The sequence below is a fragment of the Puma concolor genome, chromosome A2 (assembly GCF_028749965.1).
Source record: "Puma concolor isolate L17-30 chromosome A2, mPumCon1.1.hap2, whole genome shotgun sequence".
NCBI classification, from domain to species: Eukaryota; Metazoa; Chordata; class Mammalia; order Carnivora; family Felidae; genus Puma; species Puma concolor.
Window position 1 is genome coordinate 114,789,223 of NC_141668.1, and position 18,755 is coordinate 114,807,977.

An 18,755-nucleotide genomic window follows, 5' to 3' on the forward strand; every position below is an offset into this window, starting at 1 on the left:
GGGAAGCGCCGTGATGTGGCCAGATGACACAACCTGAGCCCGGCTGACCAGACCCTGACTCTCCACCACTGAAGTGACTCACTGAGCGAGTCATTTCCATGGTGAGTCCCGGTGTCCTTGCCTGTAAAATGGGTCACTAAACTGTACATGCTGCCACATGTATAATGCAACCATTTCTGTGTCAGGTGCCCAGCACATGCAGTCAATGTGCATAGGCACCTATCATGGTCCGGGTGCCGGCTGCCCAGTCAGGACATGGGTGCTGGTCCCAGCAAATCATGGGCCTCGCTGGGCCTCAGTTTCCCCATCTATGAAATGAGGCCACTGCAATCGATCTCCAAGGATCTTCCGCTCTGACATCTAGAAGATGCTAGAACTTTTCAGCTAGGACCTGTGCCCCCAAGTTATTCTTCAATAAATTCTTACCTACAATTTCTCAGCTGGAAAGTGATAGATCTATTTTATACCTGCGAGAGGAGATTTTTTTTTTTTTTTTTTTTTAACCTCGACACGATTGCTTTCATTACTCCAAAAAGCAGGAAAGCATGATCCTACCTTTACAGCAAAGAGGATGGTCTGGTTGGCCCCAAAAGGCTCTTGGGCAGTCACTTGGATTGTGGACATCCCAATCACGGACCCTGACGTCAGGCAGCCTTTCTCGTCAACATGCACGACAGGAACCTTCTCCGGCCCGTCCAGGACGCGGTAGCTCAGAGATGCTGCTCCGTCCCTTTGGAAAAAAAACCAGACTTGGTTTTTCAGAGTGTGGGTGCGGGTCGCAGCAAGGGGCCCGAAATCCCTGCCCTGAGATCCAGCCATCTGGGCTTCCCGATGGCTCCTGGGAGAAGGAAAAGGCCTGATCTTAGCCTCACTGTGCATTAGGACCTGGGTGCTCAGCTCAACTTCAGCCTCATCAGTCACCCACGGGAAACTTAATTTGCAAAACCGACGGTTCCAAAGAGGGCGCTGCTTCTGGGAGAAGAGGCTGAGGCCTGAGCTCTCATCAGCTGCATGGGACATATGCTGTCAAAGATCGTTTCTGGGGCAAACCTCCCCATTTGCTGCCATAAGGCAGCCTGGCACAGTGAAAGACCATCGTCAGGCAGAAGCTGAGTGCAGTCCCAATGCCCCGCAAACAGCTGCGTGCCTCCTCTCTTGGCCTCGGTCTCCCCAGCTGTGAAAGGGAAGCAACGGTGTTGCCCTGTCCTGTTTCCAAGGGCAGGGAACGGGATGAAAATGGGCTGCTGGCTCAGAAAGTGGTTTGGGCTGGGTGGGAGACACACCTCACAGTGTTTCATACTCCCTTTCAGGCTTATTGCAGAACAAAGAAACAGCAGGGAGCAAAGGTGTTCAGCCCCCAGGGCCTGCCCCCCTCCCCGTGCTCTTTGCGTGCAGCCCTACAGACCCTCCTCAGATGACCTCAAAGTAAATGTTATTGCTTCTGCTTCAACTTTCTCCCCCATCAGTAACCCCTTGCTGGGAACCTGCAGAACTCCTCTTCATCCTTTAATAGCTCAAGCCTCGCTATCTCAGACAGGCCTCCCCTAAATCCTCGCACAGAAGGCCCTTCTTTGGGCCTTGGCTTAACCGTTATACCTTGTTTCGTTGTCCCCTTCTCGTGCCGTACTTCTCGCTTCCCCACCAGCACGTCATGCACCTGTTCCAAGAGCCTAGCACACAGCCTGGCATCTAGACGCTTGTGCACGAATGACCACCACATGTGTGCATTCCACGGAACACGCGAGCACTCCTGTGGTCCTTACGGCCCCTCCTCCACCGTGCAACTGTAGGTCACGTGCAAGTCATTGCCACCAAAGGCGCCCCACTTGAATGCAAGGTGGGAATGACATTTGCAGACGTGTTTTACACCTGTGCCTTGTAGACAACGATGTGCATCCCCATCAAGTGGGGGTCTTGTTACGTGCAGGTCTGGGGTGGGGCCCGGGGTCTGCATTTTAACCGGCTCCCAGGTGATGCCCATGCTGCTGGGTCAGGAATTATTCACACTGAACAGCAAGCCTTGAAGACAAAGGGGCATTTGAAAATTTAACTCTTCCAAGGTAGCATTTCTTTCCCTTTAAGGTAGCGGGTTTGAGCAGTGGGCATTAAAACCTTTCCAGGCTACGGGGAAGATAAGAAGGACCCTTGGGAACACGTGATGCGGAGCAGCAGAAGACGACATCCATGGCGGAGAGAGGGGGGAATGCAGAAGCCGCACCCACTTCAAGCCCAGGAAGATGCCGTTCGCTTGAAGCACCCGCGGCTCCTGACAACTTTGACAAATGAGCCGTTGGATGCCGAGCGCAGCGTCTCAGCCCAGCTGCAAACAAGCGCTGAGTCACGTACCTGTTTGTCTGAAGCTTTATAAACGAGTTGGGCGACATTAATATTTGCTCTGCTTCTATTTCAGGGCTCAGCAGCAGCAGCTTTTCGAATACCTAGAATGGAGGGAGTTTTGTTTCCTGTCATGCTACTGGAGTCACGGCCAGGCACCAGCTCCCCTCCAGGGAGGGAGACCAACGGGGTGGAGACAGGAGGATCACTGTTGCCAGCACCTGTCAGGTGGCTGGGGATGGGACGGGGAGGGCTGACTTTTAAGAGAGGCCCCGACGGCATCTGCTTCACGGAGCCAGGAAGCACGGGCCCCTCCCCAGATTCCCGGTGGTGGGGACATCTCTCTGGGCACAGAAGGCAGCGTACAGAGTTACAGGACCCAGGGTCTTGCTCAGCTGCTCCTCAGTGTGACCATCTCAGAATAACCCCCATCTCACTCCCTCCTGCCACGCTCCCGCGGGATCCGCACAGTGTGGGTACGGGGCATGTTGGCGAACCAGGGCAGATGATAAACGTGGTAATGTCCGAGGAGCCCCGGGGCCCTCGACGGCTCCCCAGCCCATGGTTGCTGCACTTATGGTAACTCCAGACCCCTCCCTACATGCACCCTAACTGCCCACCACCCTTCCAAGTCCCTTTCTCCAGGAACCCTTGGAAGGACCTTCCTTGGCATCCAGGTCTGGATGCTGAGCACAGCTCTGAGCTCCCCACTGGCTTCTGATCTGATCAGACTGGCTGGATCCCAAGGGCTCGGTTTTCCGAGAAAACTCCCTCCCTCCCAGCACTGCTATGTTCTGATCGGATATGCAAGTCTAGATTTCTTCATCTGTAAAATGGGTCTAAAACTAATAATCCTTGCCATGTCTGTCTCAAAGAGCCGCAGGATTCTAGTAGCAATGTGCGTGGCAGCACTTCCGAAATGGTGAATGATAAACGACCTTGGGAGCTAGATGGGGTTCTGGCATCAGGGGAGTCCTTGCACTAGGCAGGTGGCACCCAGGGTGGAGCAGCCTGATTTTGACTCGGATGCATGCACTGCACAGGAAGTACACGCAAAAATGTCTCCTCCTGCTTCCTAATCGTCTTAAATGCACATTCTTTTTTTTTTTTTTTTAATTTTTTTTTTTCAACGTTTATTTATTTTTGGGACAGAGAGAGACAGAGCATGAACGGGGGAGGGGCAGAGAGAGAGGGAGACACAGAATCGGAAACAGGCTCCAGGCTCTGAGCCATCAGCCCAGAGCCTGACGCGGGGCTCGAACTCACGGACCGCGAGATCGTGACCTGGTTGAAGTGGGACGCTTAACCGACTGCGCCACCCAGGCGCCCCTTAAATGCACATTCTTTATTGTCCCTCTTTGTTTTATTTTTTTTAATGTTTATTTATTTTTCAGGGAAAGACAGAGAGGGACAAAGCATGAGCAGGGGAGGGGCAGAGAGAGAGGGAGACAGAATCCGAAGCAGGCTCCAGGCTCCGAGCTGTCGGCACAGAGCCCGGACGCAGGGCTTGAACTCACGAACTGCAAGATCATGACCTGAGCCGAAGTCAGATGCTTAAGTGACTGAGCCACCCAGGCGCCCCTATTGTCCCTCTTTAGAGGTAAATCAAGGTGCAAGAGAGATCTTACTTTCCTGTTAACTCAAGTTTAAGAAAAGGAATAATGCAAGCACCAGGGTCAATGGCAACTGACAGGTGGTCTCACCATCGGGGAGAAGAGGGGGGCAATGGGGCCAGGAGGGGCTGCTTCCCATCTCCTGCTGATTTTGGCACATGTGGAAAAATGCCATGTATCTTCAGGACAAGCTGCCTATTGGATTTTTATACATCTTCCTATTTTTAAATGTTCGCAACAAATAAAAATGGTTTCGGAGCACAGAATGAGCCAAATCAAATACATCTGTGGGCTGGATCCAGCATCGCCAAGTCTCTGACATACCCAAACCTCCAACTGCTATCAGCTAGGGAAACTGAGGCACAAAGATGCTCAGGGACTCATGCAAGGTCACAGAATTCGAAGGCTGCAAAGCCCCGTCTTTATCCAATGAGAAGGTGCCAGACATGCTTTCATTTTTAATTGGGAAGAACATGTATTTGCACGTGTCTGTGTTTGTATTTATCTGTGTATACATATGTGTCTGTGTCTCTGCATGCGTATGTATGTTACGTGTCTGTGTGTGTTTGTGTCTGTGTGTGTGTGCATGCACACATGTGCAGCCCGAGGTGAGGGGGGTTGGTAAATGACAGTTTCTTTCTTTGAAAATCTTTACCCCTGACTAGGTAGGCGCCTAGGTTAGAAAATGCTTTATTTCTTCTTGAAGAGGGGACCTGATCTGTTTCTTTTCTCACGTTCAGGAGCTGCTTTCAATTTTTTCTTGCAATTTTTTTTAACGTTTATTTTTGAGAGAGAGAGAGAGAGAGACAGAGCCTGAGTGGGAGAGGGCAGACAGAGAGGGAGACACAGAATCCGAAGCAGGCTCCAGGCTCTGGGCTGTTAGCTCAGAGCCTGACGCGGGGCTTGAACCCACAAACCGTGAGATCATGACCTGAGCTGAAGTCGGTTGCTTAACCCACTGAGCCACCCAGGCACCCCCAATTTTTCTTTGCCATTTAAGGCATCCCAGAGGTTATTGGGTCCCAGATCCTTAGTTTCACTGAGGGGCCCTGACAGTCAGGGGAGGGAGGAGGGCAGACTGGAGAGAGAGACCCAGGCACTGAGGCCTGGGCGGGAGAAAAACTGCTGGGCTCCTGGTCCTGACTCAGTGGGGCTCCTCGGGGTCTTGGAGCAGGCCCCCTCCCTCTCTGAGGCTCGGTTTCCATCTGTGAATCGATGGGTCACACCGTCTCCCAGGCCGTACACACAGCACAGCCCTCCAGGCCTTTCAGGACCCACCACCCACTCACTGCAACCTGGGGGCACACTCTGACCCCTCCCCGCTAAGGCCTCGGGCTCATCATCAAGCAGCAACGCCCACAGCGCCTGCCCCACAGGCTTCGGGAGGCACTTCACGGGTGAGGCAACACTGGGGACTGGGGAATGGCAAGTCCGCCTCTGGTAAGTGGTCTGTGAGTGTTTCCGAAATAAACACAGACAATTCAATTAATGCCCCACTCAGACAGTTCTCCGGCTTCTTTCTACCATGAAGGTGCCTCAGACACCCAGCTCAGGATTACCCGCTCTTTGGGGAATACATCAAGCTATTTCGGACCTCCTGGCCTGCCAGCCACCCGCCCCCACCCTATGCCCTCAGGCAGCCCCATCTCCGGGCTCCCCCGCAGCCCGAGAACTCCTCAGGTGTGGGGTGGCAGAAGGGCTGATGTGCCCCCGAATGGTCCCCGGGGGGAGAGGCCGCTGGGTTGGCACCTCCTCTCCCTCTGACGGTGGCTTCTGCCCACCTGTCCTTTACCTGGATTTGGATCTCGTCAGTGAGCTCTTTGGCGAGGCCGTGCAGCTGTCCAGCAGCGGGGTCCAGAGCCTTGACCACCACCCTCAGCCCGGTCCGGCCTTTCACCCGGCCATGCACGTTCATGGCAAAGTTGTACTGTGACGGGAGCCGGAGCGAAGCCTGGGATGGACACCAAACAGGTTCTCAGGGAGGGCCAGGGGCTCCAGTCCCCCCGACATCCACCTGCCTGTTCTCAAAGGCCGTCGCCTCACCGCTCCAGCCAGGGCCCGCTAACCCATCACTGGTGCAGGAGGCGGAGTTTCACGAGGTTCATGGGTGCATGTGGGGGATGTTGGGCCAACCCAGGTGGGCGGAGCTTCTCAGAGCCCTTAGCGTGTGGGGTGGGTGATGAACTGAGAGGTATTTGCTAGACCTGGCAGTTTTCCACGAAGGGACCCTCTATTCTGGGATGTCCGTGTTATGGGAACAGTCTGAGGAAGCCCCTGGCACTGGAGACAGGACCCTCCCCACGATGCACAGACAAGGCAAGAAGAAACCTCTCAAAACCACCCCACCGTCGAGTCCTGCATAACCCGGGAGGGCAGACTAGAGTCACCAGGGCTGGAACCTGGTCCCATTGTCCCATTTCCCCACTGGCTCGCTGGGCCAGACAGGCATGTCCCTTCCGTATGGGCTCGTCAACACAACGAGGGGGTTATAACTACTCGTCCAGCTCTGAGGTCTGAGGAGAGGCCAGGGTCACTCTAAGAAGGGCTAAGGGGAGGCGGGTTTGCCCTCTGGGGTAAATCTGGAAAAAGCCCCAGGGCTGTGAGGCATGGCCTCAGAAAGAAGGTCAGAAGTACAGACTAGGGGCCCTGACTAAGACCCTGTGACGGCCTGGAACTTTTGTGACTTCTCCACAAGGCTGCCTTCTGAAGCGGGTTACCTGCGACGCCCCTCTCTGGCGCCTAGCAAGAACGTGCTTAAAGTGGAAAGGGTTGCAGGCAGTCCAGGACTGGGAAGGAGGGAGAGCTAGGAGCCCATATTCCTGGTCACGAGAGGACTGGGAACGGAGGCAGGTCACTGGGGGTGGGGGGTGGACAGTATCTGGGAGAAGGTGTCCCAACGAGCCCTGAGAGAGAGCAGGGCAGGGCCAGGACCAGCCTGGGAGGGAGGGGGCAGAGCTCATGTGCAGAAACGTGGGGAGAACCCTCCCGGCTCCGGACGCCGGTGCACGCAGGGGGCAGGGGACTCTGGGGGGGGGGGGGGGAGGTTACCTCCTGGTGCCGCCCCCGGATGTCCAGGATGTCCCGCTTGGTGACAGACCAGTGGAAGGTCAGGCCTGGCACGGCATTGCCAAAGGAGAAAGGGTTCTGGCTGTTGGTGATCCCAGTGATGTAAACAGGCATCTGCAGGAGAGAAGCCAGGCCCGTGACCAGCAGAGTCCCACCACCAAGAGTGCCCCCCCAAACCCTGGGGCACCTCCAGCAGCCCGGGCGCTTTCCTGTCTCCTTTGTGCAACGGGGGCCTTTCCTCCCTAACCAGAGAAGGGTCTGGCACAGGGGCGAGAAGCTCTGGTGAGATAGCAAATGAACAAACAAGAGACAGAGCCAGCCCCTCCGCACGCGGTCCTTCTTGAGCTGTGCACGGCGTCTCACCTTGGCTGACAGACCCCCTTGGTGACGTGGCCCCCTACAGCCCGAGGGGGCCTGCAGCCCCCCGGGCAGCCCAGCCCACGCCGCCCTGCCATCCGTGCCTCTGCTCCTCTCTCAATCTAGCAGGGGCTCCCTGCTCACGTGGAATGGGCACAGGTGGGGTTCACAGGCTCCCTCAACCCGTGCTTCCTGAGTGCCCACCAGGGGAGGCAATACCGCTAACGGGAAGAATGGACTCCATGCCAGGCCGCCTGGGTCAACTTCCAGTTCTGGCACTTACTAGCCATGCGACCTTGGGCAGAGGCCGTAAGCTTTCTAGGCTTTCATTTCCCCACCCATGACATAGAGACTGACACTGGGAGCCACCTCACGGCTTGTTGATGAGCGTCTAATGAGTCACCGCACAGAAAGCCCTGAGGTCCTGCTATCCAAGCGTTGGCTCCTGTTCCCTGCCAGGTGCTATTCCAGGTGTGGAAGGGTGACAGGCTCGGGGGAGGGAGACACAGGCATCACTCAGTAACTGTGCTGACACAGAACTGGAGAAGGGTAAATGCTATGCCCACGAGGGCTTTGCGCCGGGAGCGAGAACACACAGAATGCCTGCGAGGCCTAGAGCAGGAAACGGTAGGGCTCCTTCCTAAAGCTCAGTCTGACCCCAGAGATAAGCAGGGGTTGAGCAGGAGAGGAAACAGCGACCTAGCAGTGACTTCCACTCCCCGCAAGCTCAGCCTGAACCAGAACTCGGAGCCTGAGACCCGCCAGGGGGCTGCTCAGACAGCGACACTGGCAGCGGGTGTGGAGGGGTCCCCGTCTCACCTGGGTTCCCGTCCTCATCCGAGTGATGGGGGCACGGATCCTCACCGCCTGGAGAAGCAGCACCTCCACCTCCACGAGGTCCTAGGGAAAGGGCTTTGGGCTCAGGCTGGCTGGGGCAGGGGGTACTATCAGCCAACAACAGGTGTTTCACCAAGGGACCCCTCCAAACAGGGAGGCTCTTGCCAAGGCCAGCTTGGGAGCTGCGTGGCTGGAAGGTGCTCACGGATGTCCAGCACCACCCTCCTCTTCCCAAGGCAGCCTGGTTTTGTGGGTGGCTCACCCCACCCAGATCTGGCCACCATTCCTCCCGTTCCCTTGGGGCTCCCAGCCTTGTCCTCTGAGCCCGCAGACCTATTGGATGGAGTTGTTCCGGGTCAGCACCAGAGAGACGAGGGGGCGGTGACCGGACACTGTTCTTCTCTAGGTTGGGTGGCCCTCACAGGACAGGATTCCAGATGCTCCTGACCCTAAATCTAATGTGTTACTCTCTGTCAATGATCAGGGTATTGGGACAAATGCAGGATACAGATAGAGTCTGGTTAGAGCAGACTGTATACTCTCCTTCATTCTGAAGTCTATACTCTTGTTAATCTGGTCAAAGATTAACCTTATCAGGCTTCTTTATAGTGCTATTGACTCTGTTGAACCCAGGCTACCAAAACCCTTAAGCCTTTTCTATATACTGAGCCCACCCTGTGTCTTGTGATACGGGCTAATGCCTGGCATATAGTAGGTACTCAATAAACATCCATTCTCTTCCTTGCCTTTGTCCCTTTCACTGCCCAGTCTCCTTCTGCCAGTCCTGGCCCATGCTTTGGCCATGGGTGCTGATTCTATGATCTGGTTTAGACAGATGAACTGGGAGCTTCTGAGCAGAACCCCCTACACTTTGTGGACACGTGGGCCTCAGGCTGAACCACTGCCTGCCTGGGCTCTAGGAGATGGATTTCAGATGGAACTGCTGGCAAAGTCGCTCCACCTGCCCAGGGGTGCCAGACCCTCCCCCGGTTCCTCTCCCACCCCACCCGATGAGAGACACACGGAGAGAGAGGTGGCCCAGCAAGGTCAGACCACAAAGAGAAGTGGGACGCCTGGGTGGCTCAGTCAATTGAGCGTCTGACTCTTGGTTTCGGCTCGGGTCATGATCTCACGGTTGATGGGTTCAAGCCTCACATTGGGCTCCATACAGACAGTGGGGAGCCTGCTTGGGACTCTCTCTCTCTCTCTCTCTCTCTCTCTCTGCTCCTCCCCTCATTGCACACTTTATCTCTCAAAAAAAAAAAAAAAAATATTTAAAGAAAAGAGAAAGAGAAGTGGCTGGGAGGGAAATGCATGGCCGTCAGCTCCTCTGGCCACAGTTCCAGCCAGCTGCCATCTCAGCCACCTGGGCCCCCAGGGGGAGAAAAACAGGCTGGTTCCCGAAGCCCTAATCCTTTCTTCAGAAGAAAAGGAAAAAGAAAAAAAAAAAAGGCAAGGCCTCGTTGGCCCTTCATCTTCTCCTCCAAGACGTCTATCTGAATCCCGCTGTATGCCACAGGGCAGATTTCACATTCCCAACGCTTTGTCTTTATAAAAATCAATAGGTACAATCAGGGCATCTACCTCCACGATGCAAAAGGACTTTGTGGCTTAACCGGTTACTTGCAGAGACACTGAAACTCCGGCAAACAGGAATAAATCAATGAACTCAATGTCAGATCAAAGTCAGCTGCAGGGAAGAAGGGCACATCTCCAGGGCAGTGCACAGAACCAGCTCCCCTGGGTGCCCTGTGTTCAGATGCTATGAGCTCATGGGAGCTCATGGACTCCTTCCAGGGGGCCCTGAATGCTGGACAAGGAGCAGGGTGACAGGGTTCTGAAAAGGCTGTCCACAGTCACGTTACACAAAACAATGCTCTTCTTAGAGCCCAGATTTCTGGCACGGTCACGTCCATGCTGCAGTCTCCCCTGAGACGCTTCCACAGGGCACCGTCAGGGAGAATCCAAGCACTCTGAGCCCTGCTCAGGAAGTGGAAACCATCCCCCGTCTCCCTTTCGGACCCTGGTGAGGTCTCTACCCCCTGGGAAACAAGGGGAACTATCGGACTTAGAAACCGACTTTCACCTGCCTAGTGTCAGCGCCACTAATGAGGGGCAGGAAGACCCTCCTGGGGGGAGGACTCCCCTAGCTGGGCCTTCCATTGTCTCTGCTGATCCAGAAAAGCACTTAGCAAAAGTCCCCGAGTCCAGCCGAGAGGCTTGGGGGATAACTTAAGTTCATTGGTGCCTGATTCAGGGCCTCCTTTTCTCCTGGAAATAGAACTCTGGGTCTGAAACACTACTGATATCCGATCGTCCACATGCTTAGAGCAGCCTGGCTACGCACGCCCCTGAAAACACACACTGCGATCCACGAAGCATGTCGGAACTAACAGTAACCCCCTTTCCATCAGAATGTCCCCAAGCCCTGGCCCACTAGCTGTGCCTCAGGACTGTCGTCTGGAAACAGGGTAGCCGTAGACCCCCTGGGGCAGGGGTGCTGAGAGAACTAGAGGGCTGCAGGCTGCATGACCATCATGCACTGGAATGTCCCCAGGGCAGGGACGGGGTTGGAGACCAGGCTCTGTCCCTTAAGGAGCAGCTGGGGAGGGGCGCCTGGGTGGCTCAGTCAGTTAAGCGTCTGACTTCAGCTCAGGTTATGGTCTCACGGTTTGTGAATTCAAATCCCACGTTGGGCTCTATGCTGTCAGCACAGAGCCTGCTTTGGATCCTCTCTCTCTCTCTCTCTCTCCCTCCACCACTTATGCGCTCTCTCTCTCAAAGACAAACATTAAAAAAAAAAAGAGCACTTGGGGAGACTCAGTCTGGAGAATTCTGAGCGATCTTGGGGGGGCCCCAAGTTGGCTAGGCTGGCCCTGGTGGGGGGTCAGGTGGCAGACAGGGGCTGTGGACTCAGAGGGCAGAAGCAGGACCCTCAGAGAGGGGTGGTCCTCATGAGCGGAGCCAGAACCCAGTTAACAGACTTCCTCCCCATCCCAGCTGACCAGCACCCCAGCTCTTGAGGGGCGCAGTGCACCGCAGCACTTAGAGGGCTCATGCCCAGGGAGGCTTCGGAAGCACCCACGTCCAGTGGAGCCCACGCTTGTTACCTGAGACACGATGACAAGCTTGCCGGTCTCAGCGTCCACGGCCTGCACGACCCCAGACACGGTGCCATTGCCGACGGCCAGCCCCCGCACCAGCCCGGCACTGTTTACCACGGCAACAGTCTCATTGCTGATGGAGAAGAGGATGTTGGACTGGGGCTGGGGGCCACCCTCCGAGGTGATCTGGAGTAGGGAGAAATAGCAGTGCCCATCAGCCCCCGCCTCATCCTCAGAGCTCAGGGCCCGGAGCGCCCCATCTTAGCCCTCTGGCGCCCAGGAGGGCAGGCCAGCCTGGAGCCAGGCAGGGGCCACGGGTGGGGGTGGGCGAGCACGTGGCCTTTGGTTCCTACCTGCATCATAGCCCCGATGATCAGCGTCACCTTCCTGGGTATCAACCTAAACGGGGGAAAGACCTGCGTGTGGAGACACAAGAGAGAAGGGGGCCATCGTGTTCCAAGCTCGCGCAGCTGGGCAGAATTCACCCCTGAATATTTTCAGGGAGGCATGGTGCCTGGACATCCCTCCTCTATTAGAAGGGACTGGCGAGGGCCTGGGGTCCTGACCAGCTCTGGGGGGGGGGGGGGCCTGAGCGCCCCCCCCCCCCAGGATTTCAGCCCACCCATGGGCCTGAGGATCTGTAGTTCTCAGGGGCATGTTCTGTTGTTTACAACGATGCTTCATTTCACCAGATGTGAAACCCCATGAAAAGAAAGACAATTTTATTCATGTGAGACCCCTGCGTAGAGCAGTGGTTCTCACGGCACGGTCCCCTGACCAGCAGCACCAGGGTCACCCGGCAATCATTAGAAATACACATTCTCCAGCCCACCCCGGTCTATGGAACCAGAATGAGGCAGGGTGGCGGGGGGGGGGGGGGGCTGAAATCTATGTGTTAACAAGTCCTCCAGGGGATTCCGATGCACGTCAAGGTTTACATTCCAGTGCCTTCAAGATGTTCCGTTTCACTGAACTTCTCCAATTTCTACTGATAAATTGCCTGAGAATAGTGCTCTACTTCGATGCCCTCAAAACTTCTCAGATGAAGAAAGAGGGGTGTGGGGGATCAAGGACAAGGATGTCCTGGTCTCTGCAGCACAAAGAAGCCCAACACCATCGTCCTGCACCCCCCGCAGTGCCCGCCCGGCAGGAGCACAGGAAGAGCCTGTGCAGTGAACAAGTGTGGCGGTCGGGTCGGGGGTCGGCCGAGGGGCTGCTTTGTGCATCAGGATTAGTCTCCGCAGGGCTGAGCTATTTATAGCAGAAATGAATTCTTCACCAGAAGAAAGGAGCCCTTCCTTCTAGAGGCACGAACCAGAACCACCAGCTCCTGCACAGTTTAATATAAAGTCTATCCGCCCCTGGGTGGACGAGACCCGTGGAGGACGCTGGCAGGAGGCAAGCAGCTGATGGAAAAACTTGGACGGGAAATTTTGGCCAATGGGGTCTGGGAGGCTTGTGTGAACACCCAATGCCACAAGACGAGTCCCAAGTCACACACTGAGATGACCGCGGGGTGCCCCAGAGCTCCCTCACTCAGGACCTGCTTGCTCCAGGAGCTCACGACAAAAGCGCACTGCTTCTAAGGGCGGGTTCAGACCGACTGTCAAGATGGGCTTCCACACAGGAGCCTAAATCTGCCCACAGCTTCTACCCAGCCGCTCCCTTCTGGCACCAAAGGGTTTCAAGAGTGTTCTTCCACTCCCCGGCTGTGTGACGAGCGGCTTCCTTTCTCTGAGCCACATCCTGCCCACTCTGTCCCAGAGGGAGGTAAAAATCACTCAGGTTCCTCCCTCTGGAGCTGCCTCCCCAGATCCCTGGGACTGGTGATGGCTCCCTTTTAATCAGGGGACATCGCAGGGCATAGATTTTAACACGGTTTCTCCATGGCAGCTTCCTGGGCTACCCCCATAACTCCTGGCCCACCACAGAAATGACACACTTCCCACCCCGTGCACGCATGCAGTAAGTGCTGGACTGATCCCACACAGGAAGGTGGGAAGGGAAATAGCTTTACCTCAATCTGCTGCGGGGCTGAGTTGATTCGCTGTCCAGCTTTATCACTCACGGTTGCGGTGAGGCTGGTCTGGCCAATGGCCACACCGTGGACACGGAACGTGGCGGTATAATTATCAAGGGCTTCATCGAGGGCCCTGGAACAGAGGGAAGGGCTGGGACTTCTCCCCTGGACCTGCCAGTCCTGTCCCTGAGATGCCTTCCTCTGACCCCTAGGAGGACTCACACCAACGTAATGATCTGGGAGGCTGCTCGGAGCTTCAGGTCCATGAAGGCGAAGTATTTGGCCAGGAAAGGCTTCTTGTGAAAGTCCAGCACCCGGACATATGCCTTGACCATCTTTCCAATCTCCACCTGCATCATAGGGGACAGAAACTCAGGGTAGCCTTTGAATGACCAGTTTCATCACCTACTGTACCCTAAGGCTTTCTGTGAAAGCGTCATCAACCTTAAACTCACAGACCTAGTTTGAACTCTGGACAATCAGCCAATCAACAGATGAAAATTATATAAGTGCTTACTGCACACAAAGAGCTTTGGGGATCCTTAAATGCAAAAATTACGCTCTCCGCTCTTAAAGAATTAAGAATCTAGTTAGAGTGAACAGACACAGCCAGAATGGCATACAGTAGGAGTTCCATAAGTGCTCACTGACTGAACAGCTCACATCTGGCACCATATAATACATACAGTAAGAACTTTAAGATACCAAGAGTCAGAAATGCTTAGTGAAGAAGCAGAACTCTGATCAGCAAATTACCAGTGGAAGTAAAACCACAGAAGGAACATTTGAGGCGGTGTGAGAGAATATTGGCTTTGCAAGCACTCTAAGCTGCTCGAACATTCCCCTTTTAATTACTAACCATTCTCTCCAGTCAGGAAGATAGGAACCTGACAGCAACCCTCTATAAGCCTGGCTGCACCTCCTTCAGGTATTCGCAGTAATAAAAATTCCCTGTTTACATTAAAGAAAAGCCTAGATCTATTACGCATTCCTTCTGCAAAAGCACTTGGCATAGTTCATTTTACTCATTTGCTGATGAGATTCCAAAACCCTCACGCTAGGGAGAAAATTCACCATCGGCAAGGGGTATGCCTGGCCGGTTAGTAACTCCGAGAATCCCCAAGTCGGGGCTCACGAGGAGACGACGTCGGGCGGGATTCGCAATTGAGCTTTACCGATGTCAACTGGCAGGAAGAAGTATAACCTCAGAGGTTGCTTGACATCACACACGCGGAGCGACAGAGGTGAGACAACATCATAAGCTCAAAGCAACTTGGCGGGGTGGGGGTGGGGGGGCAGGGGGAGCTGGGTACAGGGACTCAGAAACAGGGCATGAGGAAGATAACTCCCACAGAAACACCGCTCTCCCAGCCTCTGTGAATCAGCAGCGAGGGGCCTTTTAGGGAGTGGCTACTGACCTTGTCAACCACACGGACGTACAGCTCCTGAATGTCCGAGACATAGACATCGGCCTTCGCCGGGGCCGGGAAGGCCAGGCACAGGTCATGGATCATGATGGTCGACACGCCCGGGAGCAAAGGGAACACCTGGAAGGTTGGAGTGGGGCTCAGTCCTGCAGTTGCTCATGGCATCAGCCCATTGCCCATGGGACACCATCTCCAGGAGACGGCTGGGCCAGGGCTCAGAGGAAGATCCTAACCCAAGCATTGCCCTGCCCACCCCTCGCCATGAGCCCCCACTGCCAGCCAGGGGAAGTGCTTGAAATGTAAAATGGTAGAACTGGGATGGATCTCCGAGAGCATTTACTCCAATTTATGAGAAGGAGAAAACGGAAGCTGCTTAAAGCAGGGCAGCCGATGGCCACGGGGCACAGAGCAATTCGGAGGTAGAATGAGGATTCCAACCCGGGATTTCCCAGCTTCTGTGCAGGCCACCTGCCTCTGCAGCTCTGGTGACAGAAGAGTGTCATGCATGACATAGCTCCTTTCCAAACAAACCTCTCACTCAGAAGTCCTAACCTGACCTTGCAGAATCTCAGAACCCACCAAGAGACCATAGAGGCCACCACAGTCTCAAGGTTTAGCTCTGTGAGTCTCATTCATCTCTGCCTCAGCTGTGCTTGAAGTAGAGACCTTGTGAACATTCCGAGGAGATGGACACACCCGGGTTACTGTGTTCCGGTCTTCACTGCAAAGACCCCCCCCCACCCCCAATTTTAAACCTCCTTCTTTCCCTATCTGCTTCCTGGGACCACACGTTCAGAAGCATCTCTCCCCAAATAAACTGCACCATAATCACTCTCCCACGCCATGGATGCACTTGCAGTGATGTGTCGTATTGTTTAGGCATGTATCTCAACTACGTGGTCTGGGGGCTGGGCAAGTGGGGTAAGCCACAGAGCTGGTGGGTGAATCCAGAGCGGTGCTTCCTGTCTCTAACCCTGGCTTTGCTGCCTGCAGCTTGTGGTGTTACAGTCATGGGGGGCAGGGGATGTTTACAGTGAATGGTTCAGTGCTTGCAAAGCTAGAATTTCAATATCAAGAACCAGTGGGGGAAATAAAAAGCAGATTTCTGACCCTAATGAGATAGCCAAATATGATCACATCATACCCAGGTTAAAATCCTTCAAAAAATGGGGCACCTGGGCGACTCAGCTGGTTACGTGTCTGACTTCAGCTCAGGTCATGATCTCACGGTTTGTGGGGTTGAGCCCCACGTCAGGCTCTGTGCTGACAGATCGGAGCCTGGAGCCTGTTTCGGATTCTGTGTCTTCCTCTCTCTCTGCCCCTCCCCTGCTCACACTCTGTCTCTGTCTCTCTCTCTCAAAAATAAATAAGCATTTAAAAATTTTTTTCTAAATCCTTCAGAGACTGCCCAGAGAATGAGTCCAAATCCTTAGCCCATCCTGGAAGAACCTGGCACGAGCTGGCCCTTGCCCATGGCTCTAATGTCACTGTAAACCATGATCCCTCACCACTGTCAGGCTCCAGCCACAGTTCTGCTCTGTTCTTCAAAGCCAGCTAGCACCGGCCTGCCTGCCTGCCTGCAGACCACACAGTCCATCTTAATGATCTGGGGTTCTTCCCCTGCACCTGTCTTCACCTGCTGGCTCCTGCTCATCCTTCAGGCCCCTGTTCAAGCATCCTTCCTCAGAAAAGTCTTCCCTGACCAGACAGCTAAGAGCTACCTCTGTTCACTTCTCCTAGTGCAGCTTTACTGCATATAATTTGGCCATGACGGAGACCGTGGTCTAGTGTCCATCCTCCCTCAGGCTGTCTTCTCGCCAGCTATAGCCTCAGGGCTGAGCCTGGCACCTGGCACAGTACCAAAAAACATGTGCCAATCAGGTCAAGATCCAGGATCACAGCTCTAGGTCACTGCAGTTATGGCAAAGAAACCTGACTTTCCAGCTTGCTTCCTTAGCTTCACTTTTTGCTTTGCTAAAACCTAGAAATTCTAGGGGAAAAAAAAAAAGTCTGCAAACCCCATGTACCCTCATCTCTTTGGGAAGTGCTGTGATCCAACTCCTTCAAAGCACATATGGGGAAACTGAGGCCCACTCAGGACGGGAACCCAGCCTTGGAAGGGCAGCACTGGGGAGAGAACCCAGGTGCCCAAGCTCCCAGTTCAGGGCTCCTTCTGCCACACTCTGCCAGAGCAACCAAAATGGAACTGTGGGCAGGGGAGGAGGGCAGGGCCGGCCGGAAAGGCCAGAGCTGAGGCAGGCCCCAGCCCCATTAGCAAGCTCGGCCAAGCTGGAAACCCTGCCGGTGTCATTGAGCTCAAGGGCACATCAACCCAGATGAGGCGTGCCTGAGTTATTCCACACGATGACTTAGAGTCGGTTAACAAAGATCCCGTGGCGGAAATCACACTCGCCTTCCAAAGCGATGCCTGTGCAATTTGAGCCATTGCCACACGAGTCCGGAATTAAATACAGGCCGAGGAGTGGGGTCTGGAAACCAGGGGCCTCCAGTTTTGCCGAGGACGATTCATCCTGGCTTATTCTCTTTCCCTCAACAGAAACTCATTTAAAAACTTGAGAGAGAAATGAGAGCTTTCTTTGAAAGCCTAACGCGAGACTCCAATCTAATCCTCCTGCAGAAGTTATTGCTGTCAGGACCTGGCGTGTCCTTCACAGCGCGAAGAAATTACACGTTGCACTGGCTGCTGAAAGACCCGCACAGGGGAATGCACGGAAAGCTTTCTCGTTTTCTTTTTTTCTCTCCTTCAAAAGGACCATTTTGCACATTTTAAACAAAGACGTAAAGTGGCGAGGAGAAATCAATTCGTCTTCCACTTGATTTCCCAGAGGCTGGAGGTCCAGCCACCTTCCGGGTGACAGACGCAGAGACGCTGCGTGGCCTGGCCGGCCTGCCTGCTGGCACCCATCAGCTCGCCTCGCCCCCCGCCTGAACAAAGCTTTAAGGGAGAGAGTTCACCAGGCCTCTTGGGAGACGAAGAAGCTGCTCTGGGGGAAGCAGGGGGACCTGCCAAGCAGCTGGAGGCAGAGTGGGGGCCTGCCTCACTGCAAACTCTAGACTGTGCACGTCTGTTTCTGCAGGCATTCTGGGTCCACTTGCTTCTTGACCGACATTGAGGCACGAGTATGAAGGAGAGGAGGAGGAGAAAAATCCAAGCCCAGAGCGAATTCTAATTTCCAAGTGTTGAAGGTGCCACCTGAGAACTTCAGCGAACACTGAGCCCAGAGGAAAGTCCTGTCATCTCTTCAGAGGCGATGAATGCATTACTGCTCATTAAGACACTGTCAGTGGCACCAGAGGCAGCTCGTGAGTGGGCTGGAGCTGTGACGTCTACTTGCGCACGTCAGGCCCCGAGGGCCTGCCCGCATCATCCCGGTTCCTCGCTTCCCTGGGCCCCCACACACTTCAGACTTGTCCCTTGATGGGTAGCATTCATAGAAGAGTAAGGACCCTATAAATATTTCCACACGTCACAGGAGCCATCAGCTCCCGCTTCCTATTATATAGCGTGCTTGTCAATGTTGTGCGGTGGGTCAGGCCGTGCCACGCAAGCACTGGGGTCTGTGCCCCCGACTGGATGCCATCGAGACCCCGAGGGGGTGACCACGAGCCCATGAAGATCACAGACACCGAGAAGAACCCTGGCTTGGAGGCTGGGTGGAAATCCAGCCAGGGACCCCATCCAGCCCTATGCCTTCCTGCAGGGCCAGGACTGGGACGGGTACCTGTGTCCACGGGTCACACTCAGGAGGAAAGCAGGACACACCCAAGTTCAAACCCTGAGGCTCGCACCTGCTACCCGCCTCATCTTCCTTCCTGACGCGCTTCCACAGACGTACAATGTCACCATGATCGGCTATGCATCACGGGACCAAGGAAATGGGCAGAAACACTGTGGCTCATGAGGTGTTCCCCACGGACTCCCAGTGCCTGGACCGGGACCAGGCCCACGACAGGCACCGATCTTTGTGAGATGAAT

General features: G+C 54.8%; 1 protein-coding gene across 3 annotated transcripts in view; it reads right to left on the bottom strand.

The window, feature by feature from the left end:
- NUP210 (nucleoporin 210) overlaps positions 1 to 18,755 on the bottom strand; it is a 109,474-nt gene that overhangs the window by 16,416 nt on the left and 74,303 nt on the right. For all 3 annotated transcript variants that reach the window (XM_086697309.1, XM_086697308.1, XM_086697310.1), the window contains exons 21-30: positions 14,750 to 14,878; positions 13,554 to 13,681; positions 13,329 to 13,464; positions 11,665 to 11,727; positions 11,318 to 11,497; positions 8,190 to 8,270; positions 6,996 to 7,127; positions 5,740 to 5,898; positions 2,347 to 2,438; positions 556 to 730 (exon numbers count right to left, since the gene is read on the bottom strand). In XM_086697309.1, the coding sequence (XP_086553435.1) occupies positions 556 to 730; positions 2,347 to 2,438; positions 5,740 to 5,898; positions 6,996 to 7,127; positions 8,190 to 8,270; positions 11,318 to 11,497; positions 11,665 to 11,727; positions 13,329 to 13,464; positions 13,554 to 13,681; positions 14,750 to 14,878 (1,275 nt within the window). The remainder of the gene's footprint in view (positions 1 to 555; positions 731 to 2,346; positions 2,439 to 5,739; positions 5,899 to 6,995; positions 7,128 to 8,189; positions 8,271 to 11,317; positions 11,498 to 11,664; positions 11,728 to 13,328; positions 13,465 to 13,553; positions 13,682 to 14,749; positions 14,879 to 18,755) is intronic.